The following is a 19841-nucleotide window of genomic DNA, read 5'->3' on the forward strand; positions in this document are numbered from 1 at the left end:
TGGGAATTGGCGAATTAGCCTTCTGGCGTGTCCTGTCTCCAAAGCCGAGCTCTTTTTCGCCAGTAAGTGCGCGCGCAGCGTCGTCCAAAAGCCAAACAAATGTACCAACATCCATATCATTGTCACCACACACTCCTTTATGTGTGTGCTCTTGGGTGTCCTGGTGTTTGTGTGGCCTCGCATTTCCATTGTCCTGTTCGGGCGTCATCATCATAATACGTATACGCCCCATCTACAGTCCTTAGTATAGAAGCTGGTGAAATGTTTTCGCTTGGCCAACTTTCATGGTTAACTCGATGTGGCTTTTAGTGGGCAGTTCTCTTGTCATCTTTGTCCAAGAGGTATTTGTGGGTGGATTGGTATTGGACAATGTGATCAGTTAGGACATGATGGGGAAATTGTTAAACAGAACAAGGTCTTTTGTTTTTAGTCAAGTATTTGTGGATAGAAATTAGATAGTGTATTTTTAAATGTTAGAGTTTCTAGGGTACTATAGTCTCTTTAGTCCTAATTATTCAATTTGCCATTGCGGTTTCCCCGGCTGCTGTCGTCGTCATGGCTGCAATTGTTGACATTGCGGGCGTCAATAAATGCTCCGGATCCCCATGTCCCCTTCTGCCAACATTGCTGCGGTTCGGTTAACTGGTTCCCCGGACATAAGCACGGGCCTGGGCCCCGGCACTCAATTGTTATTGTCTTCTGGGTCGTCTTCTGGCTGGTTGGGCTATATAGCGAGTATGTTGGCTATCTGTGGTGTCGGTGAAATGGACCCATTTGTATACCACGCACGACCGATAGACCGAAATTTTTGATATAGCGCAGTTTTGTGTAGCCATTGCTGTGATTGAATACGTGACGGGCATGGGAAGTGTGCCAATGGCATCGCAAGGGTTTTACGACCCCAAGCTGGACTCGAGTAATACCACTCGGAATGTATGCTACCATTCATGCAACACACACATCACACATCGCACATCCAACCCCCAACCGTCCATTGAACTGCTTGGGTTATTTATGACTGTGGCATATAAACGCTTTATGAAGCACACCAGAATCGGGGGTACTCCTTCCATCAAAATTATTAAAATCCCCCTCCCCATCCCCAAAAAAAATAAGAAAAACAATTACTCAAAATATGAAATAATCTATTGGTCTTCCTCGTTGGAATTCCGTTCAAAAAACTCAGTTTCAGTTGTCGTAGGCCAGAAAAGCTTTCCCGAAAGCTCTTTTTCAGGTTTCTTTCATCTCCGAAGCTTATGGAGCAAGTTTAGAGTCGTAACGGTACGAAGCATCGGTGGTTCAGTGGTAGAATGCTCGCCTGCCACGCGGGCGGCCCGGGTTCGATTCCCGGCCGATGCAAAAATAACTTTTTTGATTACTTTTATATTTTTACCATAATTTATTTACTTTTGCTTGTATACGATTTGAGTTAACTATAGCATTCCAATTTTAGCAGCTTTTTTTGTTGGAATTTATCAAAATGTCAATAATTGTTTTGGGTTTCCCCCTTCAGTCATATGGTATTTAATAAATCATGAGATTTCGTTATTGACTAACTGACAACATGTAGTATGCCATAACTGGGTGAAGATAAAGGTAATAATAATATTTTGATTCACCATGTACCATTCTATTTTGGGATTAGTAATAGTTTTGCATGCAGGTGATATCTATCGAGCAGATACTGCGAGATTAATAGATATAATGTATATTTTGATTTATTTTTCCAATAAATGAAGACGTTATCTCTAATTAATCCCTACCCTAATTTAAATGAAAATGGGGTATAGTTTTATTAAAGTTAACAAAATTTAAAAATAAAATTTAAATGCTCAGTTATTAATTTATTTTATTTACTTAGGTCCTTTCTTTATGAAGCCATTTTCAGTGGTTTTAGTTTAAGAATTTAATCATCTAAAAAAACTGAGTATATTTTCCTAACTTTTTAAATTACATCTACAAAATGGCTTCTTAAATGATAAAAATAAATATTCCATTTTGTTATGAAATGAATGAATAAATCATATTAGAAAAAAAGGTCGTTGCCATTATTTCCGATTTAAAATTATATACCCATAGAAGTATATGGAAAACCAAAAACACCTAACCAGAAGTACTACATTTATATTCTAAGCTATAACCATTTGCTAATTAAATTCCTATACATATTTTCAAAGTCACAATTTTTAGGTTTATTTGCATAGACTTTATTCACTTGAATCGTTTTACAATTACGTTTACAATTACAATTACCGTACAACAACGAATGGATGGTTGAGTAATATCGCATGTCGATGGAGGATCGAGAGGGATCGAGAAGGAAGGGTGCTTCGGGGGATATACAATATGGCTCGTAGAAAAAAAACCTTAAATATTTGTAGAATCGATCTTAACTAGAGCTACCGATTAGGGCTGACGTAAGATCTATGTACTTAACAACAACTAAAATACATTCAGTGGCATTCTACCTACATACGATTACTTGTCTCAATTTAACATTTATCAACTTTTTATATGCATTATATAATTAATTGCTGAGAGTCGGTTGATCTAGGGATTACATCTACAGACACAGCACGAAGGAAACAGGAACCAATCCATAAATATGCCCTTGCAATCGTTATCGGGATCGTAGGCGAGCAGTCGATGCCATTTATACTTTTGTTCGCATCCACATTCTCCTTCACATCGGGGAGTTTGTGTGTTACTATAAAAATAGAAGAAATATATTATAAAAAGAATAAAATAAATACATTCATTAATTAGGCTTTCAATTTGTTTTAGTAATAGGTTTTGTCATTTGTGTAAAGCTTTGAAATAAAAGTTGTACTAATTTAATGAATCTCTAAATACAGGTTTCAAATGATTGTCTTCTTGATTTTATCTTCAAGTTAAAGTAATTAAGAAACAATCTATTAAAATCATTAGTAAATTTAATTGGCTTATTAATGCCTTAAACATTTAGCCTAATATTTTTCAAAGCCTAACAAATTACCTGAGCAAAATCCTATTATAAAAACTAAAAGAAAGCCCATAATAAGCCACGAGTTCCGAAATTCACCTGCAAACCTCCTGGTGTATGGCCTGTTCGAAATGCTGAGTATTAACAATGGCTCGGATTTTTCCGGCAGAATTCGATGCCCAATAGGGTGTTACAATTTCTATTTTCGACTCGCAAGCATCCAGTCTCCCAGTGCCAGAATTTCCATTGCCTTGAGGTCGATTGGCATTGCTGTTTCCATTGCTATTCGATCCTCCAACGGCAGCTCCGCCTCTATTGCGACTTCCTCCTGCGGCAGCTTGGCGCTTGTTCCGGAGTTTCCCAAAATAGCTGTCACCAGCTTCCACGGATTCTCCGGCATTTGCCGCAAAGGCTCCGGGTGGTATGAATATATCCGGTTCGTCTATGAAGCGACGTTTTCGCGCCTTAGCCTGTTGCCGGCCGCCTCCTCCTCCGCCCCCAGCAGGACCTTCCATGTTCATTTCAAAGTCCCCGTACATCCTTCGCATCAGAGCCTTGTTGTCGTCTATGAATCGTTCGATTTTGTCACTGGAAAATATTAATGCTTTACTAAGTCTTATCAATCTTATAAAATTAATATATTTTATTTTCATGGTACCCTTTTTTGACACTTAAGTGATAAAAACGTTAGAAGATTGCATTGAATTAAGAAATTAATTAATAAATGTTTAGCTTTAGCAAAGGAACTAGTCTAGTAGTGAATCAACTAGGGCTTGATTTGATTTAATGGCAATGAACCTTTCCAAAACTGGCACGTTTCTCTCTCGTTGGGCCTAATGATGAAATTCGTTTGGATTTGACGCGGCTATGCTAATGAGAACGATTATGATAGTCGGAGGGGTAACTAAGTATGTCACTAAAGAACAGTCACCCGGATTAAATGTGATTCAGAGCAGCTTTTGGCAAAGAACTCAATTTTAAAGAAAACCGCAGAAAAGCAAACATCCTTGAATCAATCAGTTATAGTGACTATAATAAAGGTTTAACGATTATTTCAAGGGAGTTTCCATTCCATTTCCATTTGGAATTTCCGATTATCCAAAAAAAAGAGAAAAAAACGCAAAGAACAATAGCCCTTAGATGTGATATCTACTTACATGGGATAACTATTTCCGGCTGTGGGACAGAACAGCTGATGGTATCGCTTGATGCATGGCACTCCCTTGATGACATCGCCCCGCACGTCCAGGCCCAGAGCCACCGACAGGGCCGTCCACCAGATCTAAATTGGTCAGATATACAGATACAATATGTGTGAGATATATGTTGGGTATTTGTGTGCCATCAGTATTTAGCATTGAGGAAGGCAATTGGGTTTTCGGCGAGGGTACTGAGATTACCGAGATTGATTCGGAGACCATAACAAATTATGGCCGGGGTGTGAAAATGACTCGAGTAAGTCATAAACATAAAAGTTCGTTTTATATTCGAAAAACGCAACGATGGCCGAACGGAGGGCTATGACTGTGGCGGGGAGTGGACTATGGAGTTGGGTCTTGGGGTTTAAGCTCCCCATATTCGAGTAGACATGTGCCGGTGCTTGGCTTAATCTCCGGAGTCCGGATCTCTTTCTCCCACCGCTCGCCTTGCTCTTCTTTTGGCGTCATCAACATCATCACACCTCTTAATGAAACGAACTCGCACGACCTTCGTGTGCAAAAAAACAAAAGCAAAAAGAAAATAAAATAAAAAATAAAATTAAAACAAAAAAATACCGAAAAACCGAAATGAACACACAAAATCGTCAAAGTTATTTCCGCAAATGAGCAAACTCGATCGAAATCGAGAGTACACTGGGGAAAAAGAGCAGAACTAGAACCGGTAATAGATCTATAGAGTTACAGCATGTACAAGATATGGGTATGATGGATTGTTTAAAACATTATTTGATATTTTTTATATAAGAATAGAATTCTTAAACTTTTTTTTAAACTTTTTCAGAATTCTGCACTAGATTTTTTTTTTTGCAAGTGTGGCTATTAAAATGCGCGCGTGCTCAGAGCCTCGTACACCCACATTACCTTTCCCAACAGCCCCTTTCAAAAAAATCCATTCTTACCGGAATCTGTAGAAACGATCCATTGTTGAGCTTCGGATAGGAAAAGAGCGGCACCACCGGCACCGTGCCATTCTTCAAGTAGATCGGTCCCTGGATCGGCGTCACCGTGGGCATCTGATTGCTATCTGTGAATGGAATTTAAATGGATCGTTAAATGAAAATGAAATTGAAATTGGAGTGGTTTTTTGGATTGCTTTGGCATTGTTTCTCTGTGCAATGCGATGATGTGGATGATTCATGTGCAAGGACAGGGGAGTAGGAGTGGGAGTTTCGAATTGGAATTGAAGTTGGAGCTGGAATCGTTGTCGTATCCGTTGTCGTTGTCACTGCATTAATCAGCCCGGGTAAACCCGAAAAGTGAACCCAGATAGCTGCCATTGCAAGTGCAAGTGCAAGCACCAGTACCAGCACCAGAGGTTGAGTCTGTGTCTGCATACAAATCGGACTGCAGTTGACACTTGCATGTATAAATTTCATGTCTGCCTGGCATTTGTAATGCCCAGATCCGGATCTGGGCCTCAGACGGAAACTTTCCCTTTTTTGAAAAAAGCTGCAGGATGCAAAACGAGTTGAAGAATGTTGAAAAAGGGAGCATATGTACATCTATAAAGGGGGTTTTTCTTTGCAGATATAAGGTGTCTTTTCTACAAGGTATAGGTTTTAAAAGACCAATGGGCTTAAGTTTATCAAAAATTCTACAATATTTAATACTCATTTATACACAGGATACAGGACATAGATACAGAACAACTTTTAGCCAAGACTGTACCAATACATGTTATATGTTTGAAAGTTTGAAAGGAAGATTTGTACTGAGAAGAATACTTTGGGAATTCTTATAATATCCTTATCCTAAATACAATATATTCTTTGGATTCTCATCATAATTTTCTTGCTGTGCATCGAAACCATGTCACTTTCAGCTAATGAGCGATTCTTTTCGAAAGATGTTTTGAAATAGATTCTTTTGTGATTGTTCAGAGATCTTTAGCTGAGATCTGTTATTATAACTTTTGTTGTTATTGTGGGCTGCACAAAGGTGAAAACCAAGTGCTGAGTACTCGAGATCGAGACAAAAAGCCAGCCATAGCCAAACTTGTATCTTGTGAGCCGTGTGTCTTGCGTGTGCACGTCTTCATATGGAGAGCTGGTTCATGAGACGCCCCTGCCACCCTTCTCCTCACAAAGATTGAAGCGCGACTTCTTGCATAATAGCCCCGTAACCGAGTTGAGTACTTGAGGTCTGAAGTCTGGCAGGTTGCTGGCTGGCTAATGCCTCAACGGCTTTGGGGGATTGAGATGGCGATGGAGATAAAAGATGTATGTATATGGAGAGGCAGAGGCAGAAGTAAAGAGGCGCCACAAACTTGGCCAAAAGTGAAACATCCAAAAAAGTGAAGAGCCGCTGACAGTTTTCCAAGAGGACAACAAGGGCAGGCCAAAATAGATACACCTAGAGATACAGCTACACGAGCCGATACGGATAGATAGATGGGTAGATAGATACACCCCGGCACAACACAACATAAATCGTGATGCGTGCCAGTCTGTTAGTTATAAAAGTCAAACACTGGCCATTACTGTCTTGAAAGTGACCTTGCCGATCGGTTTGTAGACCTTTGACCTTGCGCCACCGCTCGTTGCTTGTGCGCTTGTTTACTCCACAACTTTGTTATTTGTTATAGTTATAGTTGCTCCACTACGACCCGATCCCAGTTCCGATCTCTGAGATCTTGTGCAGAAGTTGCTCTCAATTGGAAAGATACACAAAAACAAGTAGCAGCCGCTAAGCCTCGACCAAAACAACAACTAATACTATAAATTAACATGACTTTCAATCGGTTTTTCGATTTAATATTTTGTTTTTATTTCTTGATCGTGTGCAGACGTGGGACTCTTCACTTGGCTTATCACTCTAAGCCATCTACATGCTCCAAATTCGTACACTTTGACAATAAAGTAAACAAATTAAAACACCAACATTTGTTTTTATTTGTTAATTGCTCAGATTGGCATCGTTCGGAGTCAGGAAATGCTCAAAGTGGAATGTACTCCAAAGATTGATACATCTCGGGAATTCCTTTGAAGTGAATAAGGAAGTGATTCTTCATATCTTAGACTGTTCTTTGAAAAAAAAGCCCCTAATATGATGTTTTTTTTAATGAAAAGCTTTTGTGTCATGTAATTGGTGTTAAAAATTGCTTATTTTGTACAAGAAGTATTTCAAGTTTGGGTTTTAAGATTTGTTATGGATATTTGCTTGAAGATTTAGGATTTTTGGTTAGTAATGGTCTTCAAGAACTACTAGTTTCGACATTAATTTTAAAGAATATTTTGATTTAAAAGATGGTTCTTAAATTGGTTTTTAGAAAATATATACACTCACCCTTATTGGGCCCCAGTTCCTCGTCGTCCTCCTCCTCATCCTCCTCGCCCTCTTCCACATCATAGTCAATCACCGCATGCACCTGAGTCCTGGAACCCTGACCAGCCTGGACCCTTGTAAAGCCCGGAGCTCGTTCAGGATAATTTTCCGGAGGTGCCACTCCGTAGGTCTGGGCGGGCTGGGGTGCCTCCGGTTTGGTTGGCCTAGAACGTGGCTGCTGGGCCGGTGCTGGGGGTGGTTGCTGTTGCTGCGATGGCGGTTGCTGTTGCTGGTGTTGCTGCTGCTGCCTGCTGCCATAGCTGGTAATACTAAAGCTGCCAGTGTTTTTCGTGAAAGTGGCACTGGCACTGCCATGGGCATTGTAGAATTGCTTCTGCTGCTGCTGGGGAGGTTGTCCCGGGAATCGGGTGTACGAGCCCTCCCCCGGGCCCCGGCCACTGGAGTGAGTTTGTGTCAGCTGGATGGAGCTCTGGCCGGAGCTGCTGCTCGACCTTGAACTTGTGCTCTGAAAGGATACACTGTTCTCGTTCTGGTCCTGCTGCTGCTGTTGCTGCTGCTGGGTGATTTGCTGATGCTGCTGCTGGCTCTGCTGCACCTGTTGCACCTGCTGAATATGGTACACAGAATTCCGGACCGCATTCGGAGCAGTGGGCGGCAAATAGGCATTGTTCTGCTTATGTCTGCCACCGGTGTTCTGATATTGATATCCGCCCGCCGCGGCAGCAGCTTGGGGTGGAGCATAGGGATTGTTCTTAAAGTAGTCGGGAGGATTGCCAGCTGCCTCTGCTGGAGATTGCTGCTGATGGTCGGCCGGCGAGTAGAGGAGATTATTGGTATTGCTGGCCAGCTGATGGATGGGATGGAGGGGGGCCAAGGTGACACCCCACGGCTGCTGGCCGAGAGCACCGAAAGGCAGCGAGAAATTCGTCAGAGCCATGGGACGGTGTCAGGACGGGGAGCTAGCACTCCAGTTAGCGAAAAATCAAACCGAAAACGAAAGACTTAGGACACAAACTCGATTCGGCTGCGCATGCGGCGACATCATCTAGAACAGATCTGCGCGCACGGAAATTGATGGCGCGCGCTCTCGAAATTGATTTATGCAAAAATAACAAATCAGTCAGATCAGCTCCCACTTCCCACCCCTGGCAACAATAGCTAGCACACACACACTCTGCCGCTGAAATATAAACACACACACGCACACATCCACCCCGCGCACGTATTATCTCGGCGAGTTATGTGCTATATACATATATCTACAAATATATGTGCAAACGATGTTGTTGTTATTATTATTATTAAATAACTTTAGCGCGATCTCGACGCGAGCTCCGGGCAACAGTGTCCGTCCGTCCGCGTTTTAATGCTAAAATACCATTCACGGCAAGCTGACAATCGCGACTGAGCCGTTCTCGCCGTGCGCCTTTAAAAAAAAACTTAACTTAAGGAGGGAAAATGTTTCAGCTTTAGCTTCAGATTCAGCTTCGACAGTTGCCCAACTCTCGAAATCTCAAAAATCTCCGATCCCCGATCTCCGAGTTGAAACATTGCGCTCAGTTTTGAATCTGGCTAAGAGCGAGCGCACGGCTAACTGAGTGGCTTTTTTATCTTTTTCATTTTGGTTTCAGCTGAATGGCAATACGAAAAATGAAAAAAAAAAACCGGAAAATATTCGATAAAGGGTTTAACGAAATTCGAATGCCCTTATGAGATAGATAAGGAATTTCTATAAGAAGTTAACATGAAACTCTAGCCTCTAAATAAGCTAAAGAGATATCTTAAGAATTGTAATATAATTTTAAACTCAATTAAACTTTAAGCATTAATTCCTAGTTTTGTTTGTCTATTTCCTTATCACATATTTTTTAAAAGTTACCTGATTGTCAACTCCTAAAACTTGTGTATTTGTTTTTATATTTTAATTAAGCTGCACCTTTTTTCAATTTATGTTATTTTCAAATGGTTTACGAGCTAAAAAACAGTGCCTTGGGTTATGCTAAAGAGTGACAGATAAAAACAAACCTAAACACCATATCTAACAAGCAATTTGCAAGACTAATCTCTTGCGTTTTTCTAGTTTATGGAAGAGAACTTACGTCTAGTACTGTGATATATTACACTGCATTGAATGTTGAATGAAATTGTTCTGTTCTGGGCTCTTCCGCATACCTTAGCCGAGGGAATCTTCCTCCACAATCATTAGGCGATGGGATTAGGTTAATGAGAACTCATTTGTGACCTAGGTCAATACCGGGATGCGTCGTCGGCGGCTGATATACATTTTTAGTGGCGTTAGTGGCGAGAAACGCATATTAATCACAGTAACCAAGACGAAATCGACGATGTCTGCTTAATTCAACATCGAAGGCAATGAAAAGCAAAAGTATATCTAAAGTGGGCTTTCAAAACAGGTTGTGAAGAGCATCGAGAGTCGCGAGTCGTTACACACATGACCGCCAGGCTAAGAGAGCGTGCGGCTCTAGGGTTCTCTGCTCCCGGGGTTAACTCACTAACTTAACACTCTCTTGGCCAGGTGAAACAGTAGCTAGTGGTTACATGGGCAGAGTGGGAAAGGTAGCAGAGGTGGCCCCCTCCAGCCTCATACTCCAGCTCTGAAGTGTGTCGAGTGCATCGGGCGATGAGCAAATTGATGATGGCGATGATGCTATGAATGAATGACTCGCCACCGGTGGGAGGTGCGGCACTAATAGCCAGATTGGAGGTGTAGACGGGTCTTCTACGTCACGGATCTCGGTTCAGTGCGTCCACTTTGCATATTAGCACCTCTCTAACTGGAGCTCCCCTCGTTTCGAGAGCCGGAAACGGATGCGGCTAATGGATAGAACACAGACAGCGTGCTATGATCTTATCGCTGGCATGATTTTTTCTGGGAAAAACGCCCTTTAATGGTTTGATCTCCTGTTTGATGAATGATTCAATTTTGATTTAAACAGCTCGAGTGGGGAATTTTTTAAATGGAGGATATGCAGTGGTTCGACTTGGCCCAGGTCCCCCTTTTCAGGGTCATTGTTAGCCAATGCAGTGAGCCACTTTTCCTTTTTCGCATTCTTACATGCAAATAAGTCATTTAAAGTGTAACACTTGGGTTTGGCCAGGTGCCGCCTGTCTACCTGAACAGTGTAAGAAAATCTTTTTCACAGTTTCCCATAATTTTCATAAATTAATTATAATTATTTTTTCTAGATGATATTTTTAACTTAATTATGGGAATGTGCTTTTAGACAAAATTATTTTTTGAAAATTATCTAAAATAATGTAAGAATTATTTTTCTTACTCAATGTTATGTTGAAAACTGACCAAGTCATAACCATAGACCATGGCCATGGCTAATGGCCAGGCCTTTGTTCTATGGGGGCTGCTTTTGACCAAGCCCAAACAAATATTGCACATTTTCATAAAAAGCTCAGGGATGGAAAATGAATTCAAGCAGGAGGGAAAGAAACGTGGTATATTGTTTAAGATTAAATAAATAATTGCTTATGTAAATATATTTCAAATGCCTTTGAGACTTCTAATATAAATAATATATTCTTTGTAAAGTACTTTCTTAAGTTATCCATTTTTTATTGATTTGTCATGGCTGATTTTTCTATTCACCGTCTTGGCGAAAATTAGCTATGCGTTTTTCGTTTTATAGATTTTTCCCATATGAGGAAGCCTATGATTCATTGGAGGCTGTGGCACTTCCTGCCCGTCCCTAGTCTCTCTATCTCGGCTCACATGTTGCATACCCAGATGCAATTTGAACTGAACCGATTCCATAAGGCCAGAACAAGTTTGCAACGAAAAACGAACAAAAAAAAAAAATAAAAGGCAGCTTTAAGCGTTAGTTATACATTTGTTTTCCTTTCCCTTTTCATGCGACAGACATTGAAACTTCTTGGTGGTTTTGGTTTGCTTGATTTTGGGCTGCCATAACGAATCCACAACCCGAAGTCAAAGCCAAATTCAAATCGAAATCCACTCGACAATCAAATAATTTGACGCGAAATCGAATTGTATCGAAAAGTGACATTCCTTCTAGCGCCTGGACCTGCTGGATATTTCAAATAGCCTCTGGCGGCTTTTGTCGTCTGTCAAAAAAAGAAGTGAAACAGCGCCGGTAACAATTTGTAGACCTTATCCGAAAGGTGGCTCTCGAGCTGAGCTGTGGCCTTAAGTCGTTAACAAATTTTAAATGCCAATCTGTTGTGCAGCCCCGATAAAAAGCTAAAACGCCACAAACATCAAGTGTTTGTTGCTGGCTGCCATTGTTGAGGGTTCTCCTTTTTTTTTGTCGTATTGGTTCGGGGGTCGTTTTGGGTCTCACTGGGTTTAAGTTTTTCGGATCTCCAATCCCCAACTCGAGACGAATGACAAAAATGTTGTGGGGGGGAGCACCAGCCAGCCAATCGATGTTGATCGATTCGATCAGCATAAAAAAATCTTTAATTAGAACCAATTTAGAGCGTGGACCAATTTATCAGAAGCATTTTGAAAAGTAGTTGAAAACCAGTCGAGAGCAACTTCAGTATTTCCGAAAGGGGGCTGGCAGTTGGCTGTTGGCTGCTGGCTGAGGGAGGTGGCTTGGTGTTTCCATAGATTTCATTATAATTCAGCATTAGCCGACATTATTATTGTTATGGCTTAAAACCCCCACAAACTGAAGTGAACAGTGAGATCTGAGAAATAGCAAAACAGCAATAGCCACAGAAATTGCCATTTACGCATTTGTTTTTCTTTGTCAATTGTTCCACTGTTCGAGAGGTGTGGACCAATCTCGACCAGGTTCAAGTGCACATTCATAGCTATTCATAGCTATATAGACAGATATATATCTGTAACAATATAGAGCAGTCGCCACGAGAGTGGGACCAAGGGTTGATGAACGCAGCGAAGGAAAATGGATGCTTTAGACTTAAAATAAGCCTATTGTAATAAAAAATCATATCATTTTGCACTTCAGTAATACGGCTATTGTTGACACTACAATGGATTTTAAATGGAAATATTTTTGTATTTATTGACATGATATTGTTGTCTGAAAGACAGCCACTTAGTTATATATTTAGTTCCTCAATATTCAAAACTTCTACAAATTCTTTGATCTATACTTGTCAGAAAAATAGCTAAGTTGTCATCACTTGTACCTGGCACTAGGAGGTGCTAGTTTAGAAAAGAAACATTCTACATATAAACTTCAAGAGCCGCCCTCTGCTTTTTGTTTTGTGTTTTTTGGGTAACACTTTCAACTTTACATACAAGTGGGAAACCAGTTAATTAATTTGGTCCGATTCTTGGCATCTAGATGGAAGTCAAGACAGCCGCCAAAAAGTTTTCTTTATATAACAATTCATTAATTACCTTTCGATTGCTGGTTTCTTACCTTGGGCGGAGTCATGAACCCGACACATAGCACATAATGCCATTAGAGCCCAAGTCGTTGCGGATCTGGGATTACAATATTCGAGTGTTCGGATCGATCGTTCAAGGAAATAGTTTTATTAGCCAGCATAGCTGATGCAACTACAAGTATTTGATTGTTTACTTCGATTCGAATTCGATTGGAATTTGTTTTTATTTTTATCTTATTTGTAGCTCCCTTAGTATCTATCGTATTTCGCTTTTGTGGGCACCCCAGGAGCTTGACCATTCGCTGAGTGATTCTGGTTTTGAACCTGGTTGTGATTGCTGCTGTGAACGGGTCCGGTGGTACTTCCTCCTCCCGGCGGAGCCAATGTATAGACCTCGTAGTCGCTGATGGTGAAGTTGTAGTCTCCAAAAAGCGTCAAATGGGCGGCATTGGTGCCGTCATAGGAATGTGGCAGGTTCGAGTATGAGTCCATATTAGTGTTGCAATTGCTGGAAATAAGGAGATCCGCGCCAGCTCCAAAAATGGGTCCGCAACTGTAGGTGGAAGGGTAATATGTTAATCCGAATCTCAAGACTTGAACATAAAACGCGTTGCCTTCGGCTGCAGCGTTTTTATTAACCTAAATTCATTTAAAAAACACTTAACATATTCTCAGACAGTTGGTCAACAAAGCGAATGATAAAAGCTTTTAAATTCTTTTCCAAATGGTCGAAACACACACGTTTTGATTAATTGCTTCAAGGACCAGTAGTAAACGCCCGCTACTTTTTAAATTAATACAAATTTAAAACGTTTTTGGGTATTTAAAATGGACGATAAGACAATCGTTTTTAACTTAACATTTTAAATAATTTTGTTAGAGATTTTAAAGCCATTTGGTTTTAGAGAAATCTTAACAAATTAGTTTCACTTACTCCGGGTGATAGCAGATAGCATATGGTTTCTTGACAATATCGAACTTAGTAGGTTGCTCTCCGTTGGCGGGATTTAGTGCAAATAAGAAAGCTCTCTCGGAATGGACATAACCACCCTTGCGGCTCGTTTTCGCCCAAGCCACGTCTGTAAAACCGCCACTGATCTCTCCATGAGACCCCAAACCAATGACCATGCAGGGCGCCACACCATCACAATAGCGATGGAAAGTCCCCGAATCGTATCCATGTGTTGAAGCTCTGAAAACTAGTCGCCAAGATTGCTTGGGCACTCCAAACCATCCATTTAGGACATTTTGTAAAGGTGTCTTATCGTTCCTAAGAATTTGGGAACCCGGAAACATGTTGATGGCCACAGTTAAACGGGGTTGGAGTCTCTTGTCGTTATCGATCATCTTGTTGGCATGCAAAGCGGCATAACGATAGCGTTCTAATGACAGCTCCATGGGAACGGCTCCTGTAGGTTCTACCTCCTCTGCGAAAACCTGACTGTCAATAAGCAGAAGCCGCACGTGGCCCATTACACCACTCAGGTGTTGGCAGACCCGAGCACGTTCCTCCTCGGTCCAATGGGCAGTGGGCTGGGTTACACCAGCCTGATATTTGGCCCAGGCAAGAACGCAACGCCATACTTCCTCCTCTTCCAGACAGAACTGTAATATTTAATAGTAAGATCAAACGTCCTATTAAAAATCCAGGATTATCTTACATAGTCTGATGAAATGATCTTGATGAGGGCCTCCTTGGTTAAGGTCAGGAAGGCATTGGTCTTAACACATTCGGTGGCATTCTCTCCAATGTAGATTATACAGCGTTCCATGAAAGACGCGGCACATTTTGCTCCTAAAACAACAACAAAACTAATACATTACATGAACAAATATACTCTTATGTTACATACAAACATATCCTTTCTTATACTTTAGCCATCCCTTATAGCCAATATTCTTAAAATCTCTCATTTAACCAAATAAAAAGCTTACAATTTACAGAGTTTCTATATTTTATTGAAATTTCCAGGTGAGTGTACATTAGTTTACTTAATAATTACGACGTGCGGCTATCGTAGGCAGTGGAATCTAAGGTAGCGAGTCCTAGTCCTTGGACGGACTGACGTTCTGTATAAGCGTGATGTTGTCCCCCTTGAGCATGATCCTTCCCAGGTTCTTCCTTTGGCGGGTCTTCACATAAACCTCTTCGGCGTCGTCCAGCACCAGATTCATGTACTCGTCGAATCCCACAATGTGGCCCTCGATGCGCAGCGAGATGTTCTCGTATAACCAGACCTGGACACGGGAACGGTTTTGCAGGTAACGGAAAATCAGGTTGATGGGCTGCACCATCACCTTCTGAACCTTGGGATTCCCCTTGAAGGACATTTTTGTAGTTTTCGGGCAATTTAATTCAATTTAACAAAATTTTCTAGCCGGCGTCTGTTGTTCCGTTTAGTGATGGAAGAAAGAAAAGTATCGTTCGTCCACAGAGGGTCACTCTAAGTTTAACATGACTTATCGATTAAAGAACTGGAGTTAAAAAATGCTTAATACTTACAAATTTTTTACTTAGACGCCTAATTTCTAAAATACATTTTTTATTTATAAAAATAAGAACTATAGAAAACTTTATTATAAAAATACCAACGCACTGTCAACACTATCGATAAGACTCAGCTGAAGAAAGAATCTATCGAAGCACCACTGTTAACGTTTTGTAGTAGCGGAAAGTTGTGAAACCGAAGTTTTCCATATTTCCTAGTCAATTTACAAATTAAGTCTTAATAAAAACAATCGTACAACATGTCTCTCGCCAACGTGGATAAAAGTGAACTGATGGACCAGGTGAAGCAACAGATTGCTGTGGCCAACGCTCAGGAACTTCTCACACAAATGACACAAAAGTGCTTTAAAAAATGTGTCAATAAACCCGGAACCTCGCTTGACTCCTCGGAACAGGCAAGAGAAAGCTAGATAAGCCAAGAAATGTAGATGAAAATATTTATTCTATCCTATTTAATTTATAGAAATGCATTTCCATGTGCATGGACCGGTTTATGGACTCGTGGAACCTTATCTCCAGGACCTACGGCCAAAGATTACAACGCGAGCAGAACAAGTTCTAGAAGACGGCATTTTAAAGAAGGCAGGGACAACTTCGTCTGCTAGCTATTGATTAGTTCTAATGTATAAAGTTTGATAATGCAATAAAAACATGCATTATGTTACGTGATTTTTGATGACAAAACGTGCGTTTTGTGTATATCGATTGGCGGTTCATGCATTTAACAGTGTGAGGTGGTTCTGTTATGTGTAAAATACCAGCAAAAAAGTGGTATCAATATTACATTACATATGTTACAGTACATGTAAAATGAATGTAAAGCATTTTTGGCGCTGTGTTTCAAAAAATCGCTCCTATATTTTTTAAGATATATAGTTTCATACCGCCACACAACTGATTGATCGCAAATTCATAAGGACCCTAAAGGGGATAAAAACATTTTCACGAAAAATGGACAAAAAACTTTAAATATTTTGACTATTTTAACTATTTGGATTTTGATGCAGAACGGTGGAGAATCGACCCAGAAATCGTTTAAGGTACTCCGCTTGAGAAACGGACGAGAATTGAAGAAGATATAGCCATCGCCGTGGGCCCTATAGGGGAAAACCCCATATTCAGGGGACCCATCAGGAAAAATGGACAAAAAATCGAAAAAATATTTCGTCTCAGGATTTTGATGCAGAATGGTGGGGGGAATCGATCCAGAAATCGTTTAAGGTACTCCGCTTGAGAATCGGATGAGAATTGGGGAAGATAAAGCCATCCCTGTGGACCCTATAGGGGAAAACCCCATTTTCAGAGGACCCATCAGGAAAAATGGACAAAAAATCGAAAAAATATTTCGTCTCAGGATTTTAATGCAGAATGGTGGGGAATCGATCCAGAAATCGTTTAAGGTACTCCGCTTGAGATTCGGACGAGAATTGAGGAAGATATAGCCATCTCCGTGGGCCCTATAGGGGAAAACCCCATTTTCAGAGGACCCATCAGGAAAAATGGACAAAAAATCGAAAAAATATTTCGTCTCAGGATTTTATTGCAGAATGGCGGAGAATCGATCCAGAAATCGTTTAAGGTACTCCGCTTGAGAATCGGACGAGAATTGAGGAAGATATAGCCATCTCCGTGGGCCCTGTAGGGGAAAACCCCATTTTCAGGGGACCCATCAGGATAAATGGACAAAAAATCGAAAAAATATTTCGTCTCAGGATTTTGATGCAGAATGGTGGGGAATCGATCCAGAAATCGTTTAAGGTACTCCGCTTGAGAATCGGATGAGAATTGGGGAAGATACAGCCATCCCTGTGGACCCTATAGGGGAAAACCCCATTTTCAGGGGACCCATCAGGAAAAATGGACAAAAAATCGAAAAAATATTTCGTCTCAGGATTTTGATGCAGAATGGTGGGGAATCGATCCAGAAATCGTTTAAGGTACTCCGCTTGAGAATCGGATGAGAATTGGGGAAGATAAAGCCATCCCTGTGGACCCTATAGGGGAAAACCCCATTTTCAGAGGACCCATCAGGAAAAATGGACAAAAAATCGAAAAAATATTTCATCTCAGGATTTTGATGCAGAATGGTGGGGAATCGATCCAGAAATCGTTTAAGGTACTCCGCTTGAGAATCGGACGAGAATTGAGGAAGATATAGCCATCTCCGTGGGCCCTATAGGGGAAAACCCCATTTTCAGAGGACCCATCAGGAAAAATGGACAAAAAATCGAAAAAATATTTCGTCTCAGGATTTTATTGCAGAATGGTGGGGAATCGATCCAGAAATCGTTTAAGGTACTCCGCTTGAGAATCGGACGAGAATTGAGGAAGATATAGCCATCTCCGTGGGCCCTGTAGGGGAAAACCCCATTTTCAGGGGACCCATCAGGAAAAATGGACAAAAAATCGAAAAAATATTTCATCTCAGGATTTTGATGCAGAATGGTGGGGAATCGATCCAGAAATCGTTTAAGGTACTCCGCTTGAGAATCGGACGAGAATTGAGGAAGATATAGCCATCTCCGTGGGCCCTATAGGGGAAAACCCCATTTTCAGAGGACCCATCAGGAAAAATGGACAAAAAATCGAAAAAATATTTCGTCTCAGGATTTTGATGCAGAATGGTGGGGAATCGATCCAGAAATCGTTTAAGGTACTCCGCTTGAGAATCGGATGAGAATTGGGGAAGATAGAGCCCTATAGGGGAAGATAGAGCCCTGTGGACCCTATAGGGGAAAACCCCATTTTCAGGGGACCCATCAGGAAAAATGGACAAAAAATCGAAAAAATATTTCGTCTCAGGATTTTGATGCATAATGGTTGGGAATCGATCCAGAAATCGTTTAAGGTACTCCGCTTGAGAATCGGATGAGAATTGAGGAAGATATAGCCATCGCCGTGGGCCCTATAGGGGAAAACCCCATTTTCAGGGGACCCATCAGGAAAAATGGACAAAAAATCGAAAAAATATTTTGTCTCAGGATTTTGATGCAGAATGGTGGGGAATCGATCCAGAAATCGTTTAAGGTACTCCGCTTGAGAATCGGATGAGAATTGGGGAAGATACAGCCATCCCTATGGGCCCTATAGGGGAAAACCCCATTTTCAGGGGACCCATCAGGAAAAATGGACAAAAAATCGAAAAAATATTTTGTTTTAGGATTTTGATGCATAATGGTTGGGAATCGATCCAGAAATCGTTTAAGGTACTCCGCTTGAGAATCGGATGAGAATTGAGGAAGATATAGCCATCGCCGTGGGCCCTATAGGGGAAAACCCCATTTTCAGGGGACCCATCAGGAAAAATGGACAAAAAATCGAAAAAATATTTCGTCTCAGGATTTTGATGCAGAATGGTGGGGAATCGATCCAGAAATCGTTTAAAGTACTCCGCTTGAGAATCGGACGTAAAATTTTTTCAGAAACTCACCTGCTTTTTCATGTATATCCATAACTGCCGTCAAAAATGTACAGGCATTATCTACTGATAAGGTGGATATGACATGATCTTCACAGGCAGTACGCAGCTCAACCACACCCATGTCCTGGGCCATCATCATCATCTGGAATACCTGCGAGTCCTGCAGCACTAACTGAAATTATATTTTTAAATTATAAGGATTTCTTGTACTTTTTATAAATTAATCTTACCTTTGCAGTGTAAACATAAAGAATAAACTGCCGAAATAGATCCGGATTAACATGTGGCAAACGTATTGTGGTTGGTGTGGAAGCTCCAGGTGCAGCTGGTGAGACGGTGCACCCGGGAATGCGGCACACCTCGCCCCTTTTGGCGGTCTTGAAACTCTTGCAACTGAAATGGAAAGTCGGTACAAATTAATTAAGTGATCAACTGGAATGGTCGCATCAGATTCCAAAGATTCACGCACGCAATATTGTAAGATTCCAAAAAAGGAAACCAAATAGAGGCAATTTTCCACACCGAAAAAAATTTTTGTTTAAGAGCCAGATAAATTATTTACCAATATTTAAAACAAAAAGGTCGATTTTATTTTTTATGATTATATATTTTTAGAACTCACCGAGCCATTAACATCAATCTGTGAGCGTAGATACGTTCATCTCTCCCACAAATAAACACAACATCAGCACTATCCTGATCCTCAGAAAGGCGCTGCAAATCATCAATTAACTGCGGCAGACTCATGTCTATATCTTGAAAACTTTTATTTCTTTTTTTAAATATTATATCATTCATGCACCAACGTTGCACGTGCTTCCATCTCCCTCTTCAAATCTTATTATTGTTTTTATTTTTGCTAATGGGTTTGTTTATGTTTTCACATCCACGTTTCACGCTTTAAAACTCTTATTTTCTCTCTTACAACCTCAAGATTTTGTTGAACTGCAAAAACCGGTTCCTGGCTAAAAAAAATTCTTGGCCAACACAAAGCCAAAATTGTTTTACAATTGTTTGAGAAAATAATTACAAGAGAATTTCAATTGTTCAATTTTTAACAATAGAAATTGTTATTTTGCTGTCCAT

The 19841-nt window shown here is 40.7% G+C and overlaps 4 protein-coding genes and 1 non-coding gene across 5 annotated transcripts; 2 read left to right on the forward strand and 3 right to left on the reverse strand.

The window, feature by feature from the left end:
* Window positions 1-1288: 1288 nt before the first annotated feature.
* Window positions 1289-1359, forward strand: TRNAG-GCC (transfer RNA glycine (anticodon GCC)). Its single transcript has one exon. It is a non-coding gene; the product is annotated as a tRNA-Gly (tRNA).
* Window positions 1360-2183: 824 nt separating this feature from the next.
* spz3 (Spaetzle domain-containing protein 3) lies at window positions 2184-8903 on the reverse strand. Its single transcript, XM_017250159.3, has 5 exons — window positions 7468-8903; window positions 5082-5206; window positions 4120-4244; window positions 3062-3550; window positions 2184-2707 (listed from the first exon to the last, which is right to left on the reverse strand). Exons 1-5 carry the CDS (start codon window positions 8402-8404, stop codon window positions 2551-2553), a joined length of 1833 nt encoding a protein of 610 aa, XP_017105648.2. The 5' UTR covers window positions 8405-8903; the 3' UTR covers window positions 2184-2550.
* A 3754-nt stretch (window positions 8904-12657) lies between these two features.
* Window positions 12658-19821, reverse strand: LOC108131325 (uncharacterized). Its single transcript, XM_017250160.3, has 6 exons — window positions 19378-19821; window positions 18986-19148; window positions 18765-18927; window positions 14487-14620; window positions 13760-14430; window positions 12658-13378 (listed from the first exon to the last, which is right to left on the reverse strand). The coding sequence occupies exons 1-6, from the start codon at window positions 19551-19553 to the stop codon at window positions 13075-13077; spliced, it is 1611 nt and encodes a 536-aa protein (XP_017105649.2). The 5' UTR covers window positions 19554-19821; the 3' UTR covers window positions 12658-13074.
* Window positions 14763-15244, reverse strand: SmE (Small ribonucleoprotein particle protein SmE). The gene has a single exon (XM_017250161.3). The coding sequence runs from the start codon at window positions 15154-15156 to the stop codon at window positions 14872-14874; it is 285 nt and encodes a 94-aa protein (XP_017105650.1). The 5' UTR covers window positions 15157-15244; the 3' UTR covers window positions 14763-14871.
* Window positions 15466-16018, forward strand: LOC108131328 (mitochondrial import inner membrane translocase subunit Tim13). Its single transcript, XM_017250162.3, has 2 exons — window positions 15466-15729; window positions 15798-16018. Exons 1-2 carry the CDS (start codon window positions 15574-15576, stop codon window positions 15894-15896), a joined length of 255 nt encoding a protein of 84 aa, XP_017105651.1. The 5' UTR covers window positions 15466-15573; the 3' UTR covers window positions 15897-16018.
* Window positions 19822-19841: the final 20 nt, after the last annotated feature.

The sequence above is a fragment of the Drosophila bipectinata genome, chromosome 2L (assembly GCF_030179905.1).
Source record: "Drosophila bipectinata strain 14024-0381.07 chromosome 2L, DbipHiC1v2, whole genome shotgun sequence".
Classification (NCBI taxonomy): domain Eukaryota; kingdom Metazoa; phylum Arthropoda; class Insecta; order Diptera; family Drosophilidae; genus Drosophila; species Drosophila bipectinata.

Bases quoted from the DNA above. Each gene is read 5' to 3' on its own strand.
- spz3 (XM_017250159.3), bottom strand. From the start codon at position 8,404: ATGGCTCTGACGAATTTCTCGCTGCCTTTCGGTGCTCTCGGCCAGCAG. The intron at 5,207-7,467 runs GTGAGTGTATAT...TTCCATTCACAG, and splicing joins GGAACTGGGGCCCAATAAGG to ATAGCAATCAGATGCCCACG. The intron at 2,708-3,061 runs GTGAATTTCGGA...CTATTTTTATAG, and splicing joins ATACACCAGGAGGTTTGCAG to TAACACACAAACTCCCCGAT.
- SmE (XM_017250161.3), bottom strand. From the start codon at position 15,156: ATGTCCTTCAAGGGGAATCCCAAGGTTCAGAAGGTGATGGTGCAGCCC.
- LOC108131328 (XM_017250162.3), top strand. From the start codon at position 15,574: ATGTCTCTCGCCAACGTGGATAAAAGTGAACTGATGGACCAGGTGAAG. The intron at 15,730-15,797 runs GCAAGAGAAAGC...TTTAATTTATAG, and splicing joins CGCTTGACTCCTCGGAACAG to AAATGCATTTCCATGTGCAT.
- LOC108131325 (XM_017250160.3), bottom strand. From the start codon at position 19,553: ATGAATGATATAATATTTAAAAAAAGAAATAAAAGTTTTCAAGATATA. The intron at 18,928-18,985 runs GTAAGATTAATT...ATATAATTTCAG, and splicing joins TTTATGTTTACACTGCAAAG to TTAGTGCTGCAGGACTCGCA. The intron at 14,431-14,486 runs GTAAGATAATCC...TAAATATTACAG, and splicing joins AGATCATTTCATCAGACTAT to TTCTGTCTGGAAGAGGAGGA.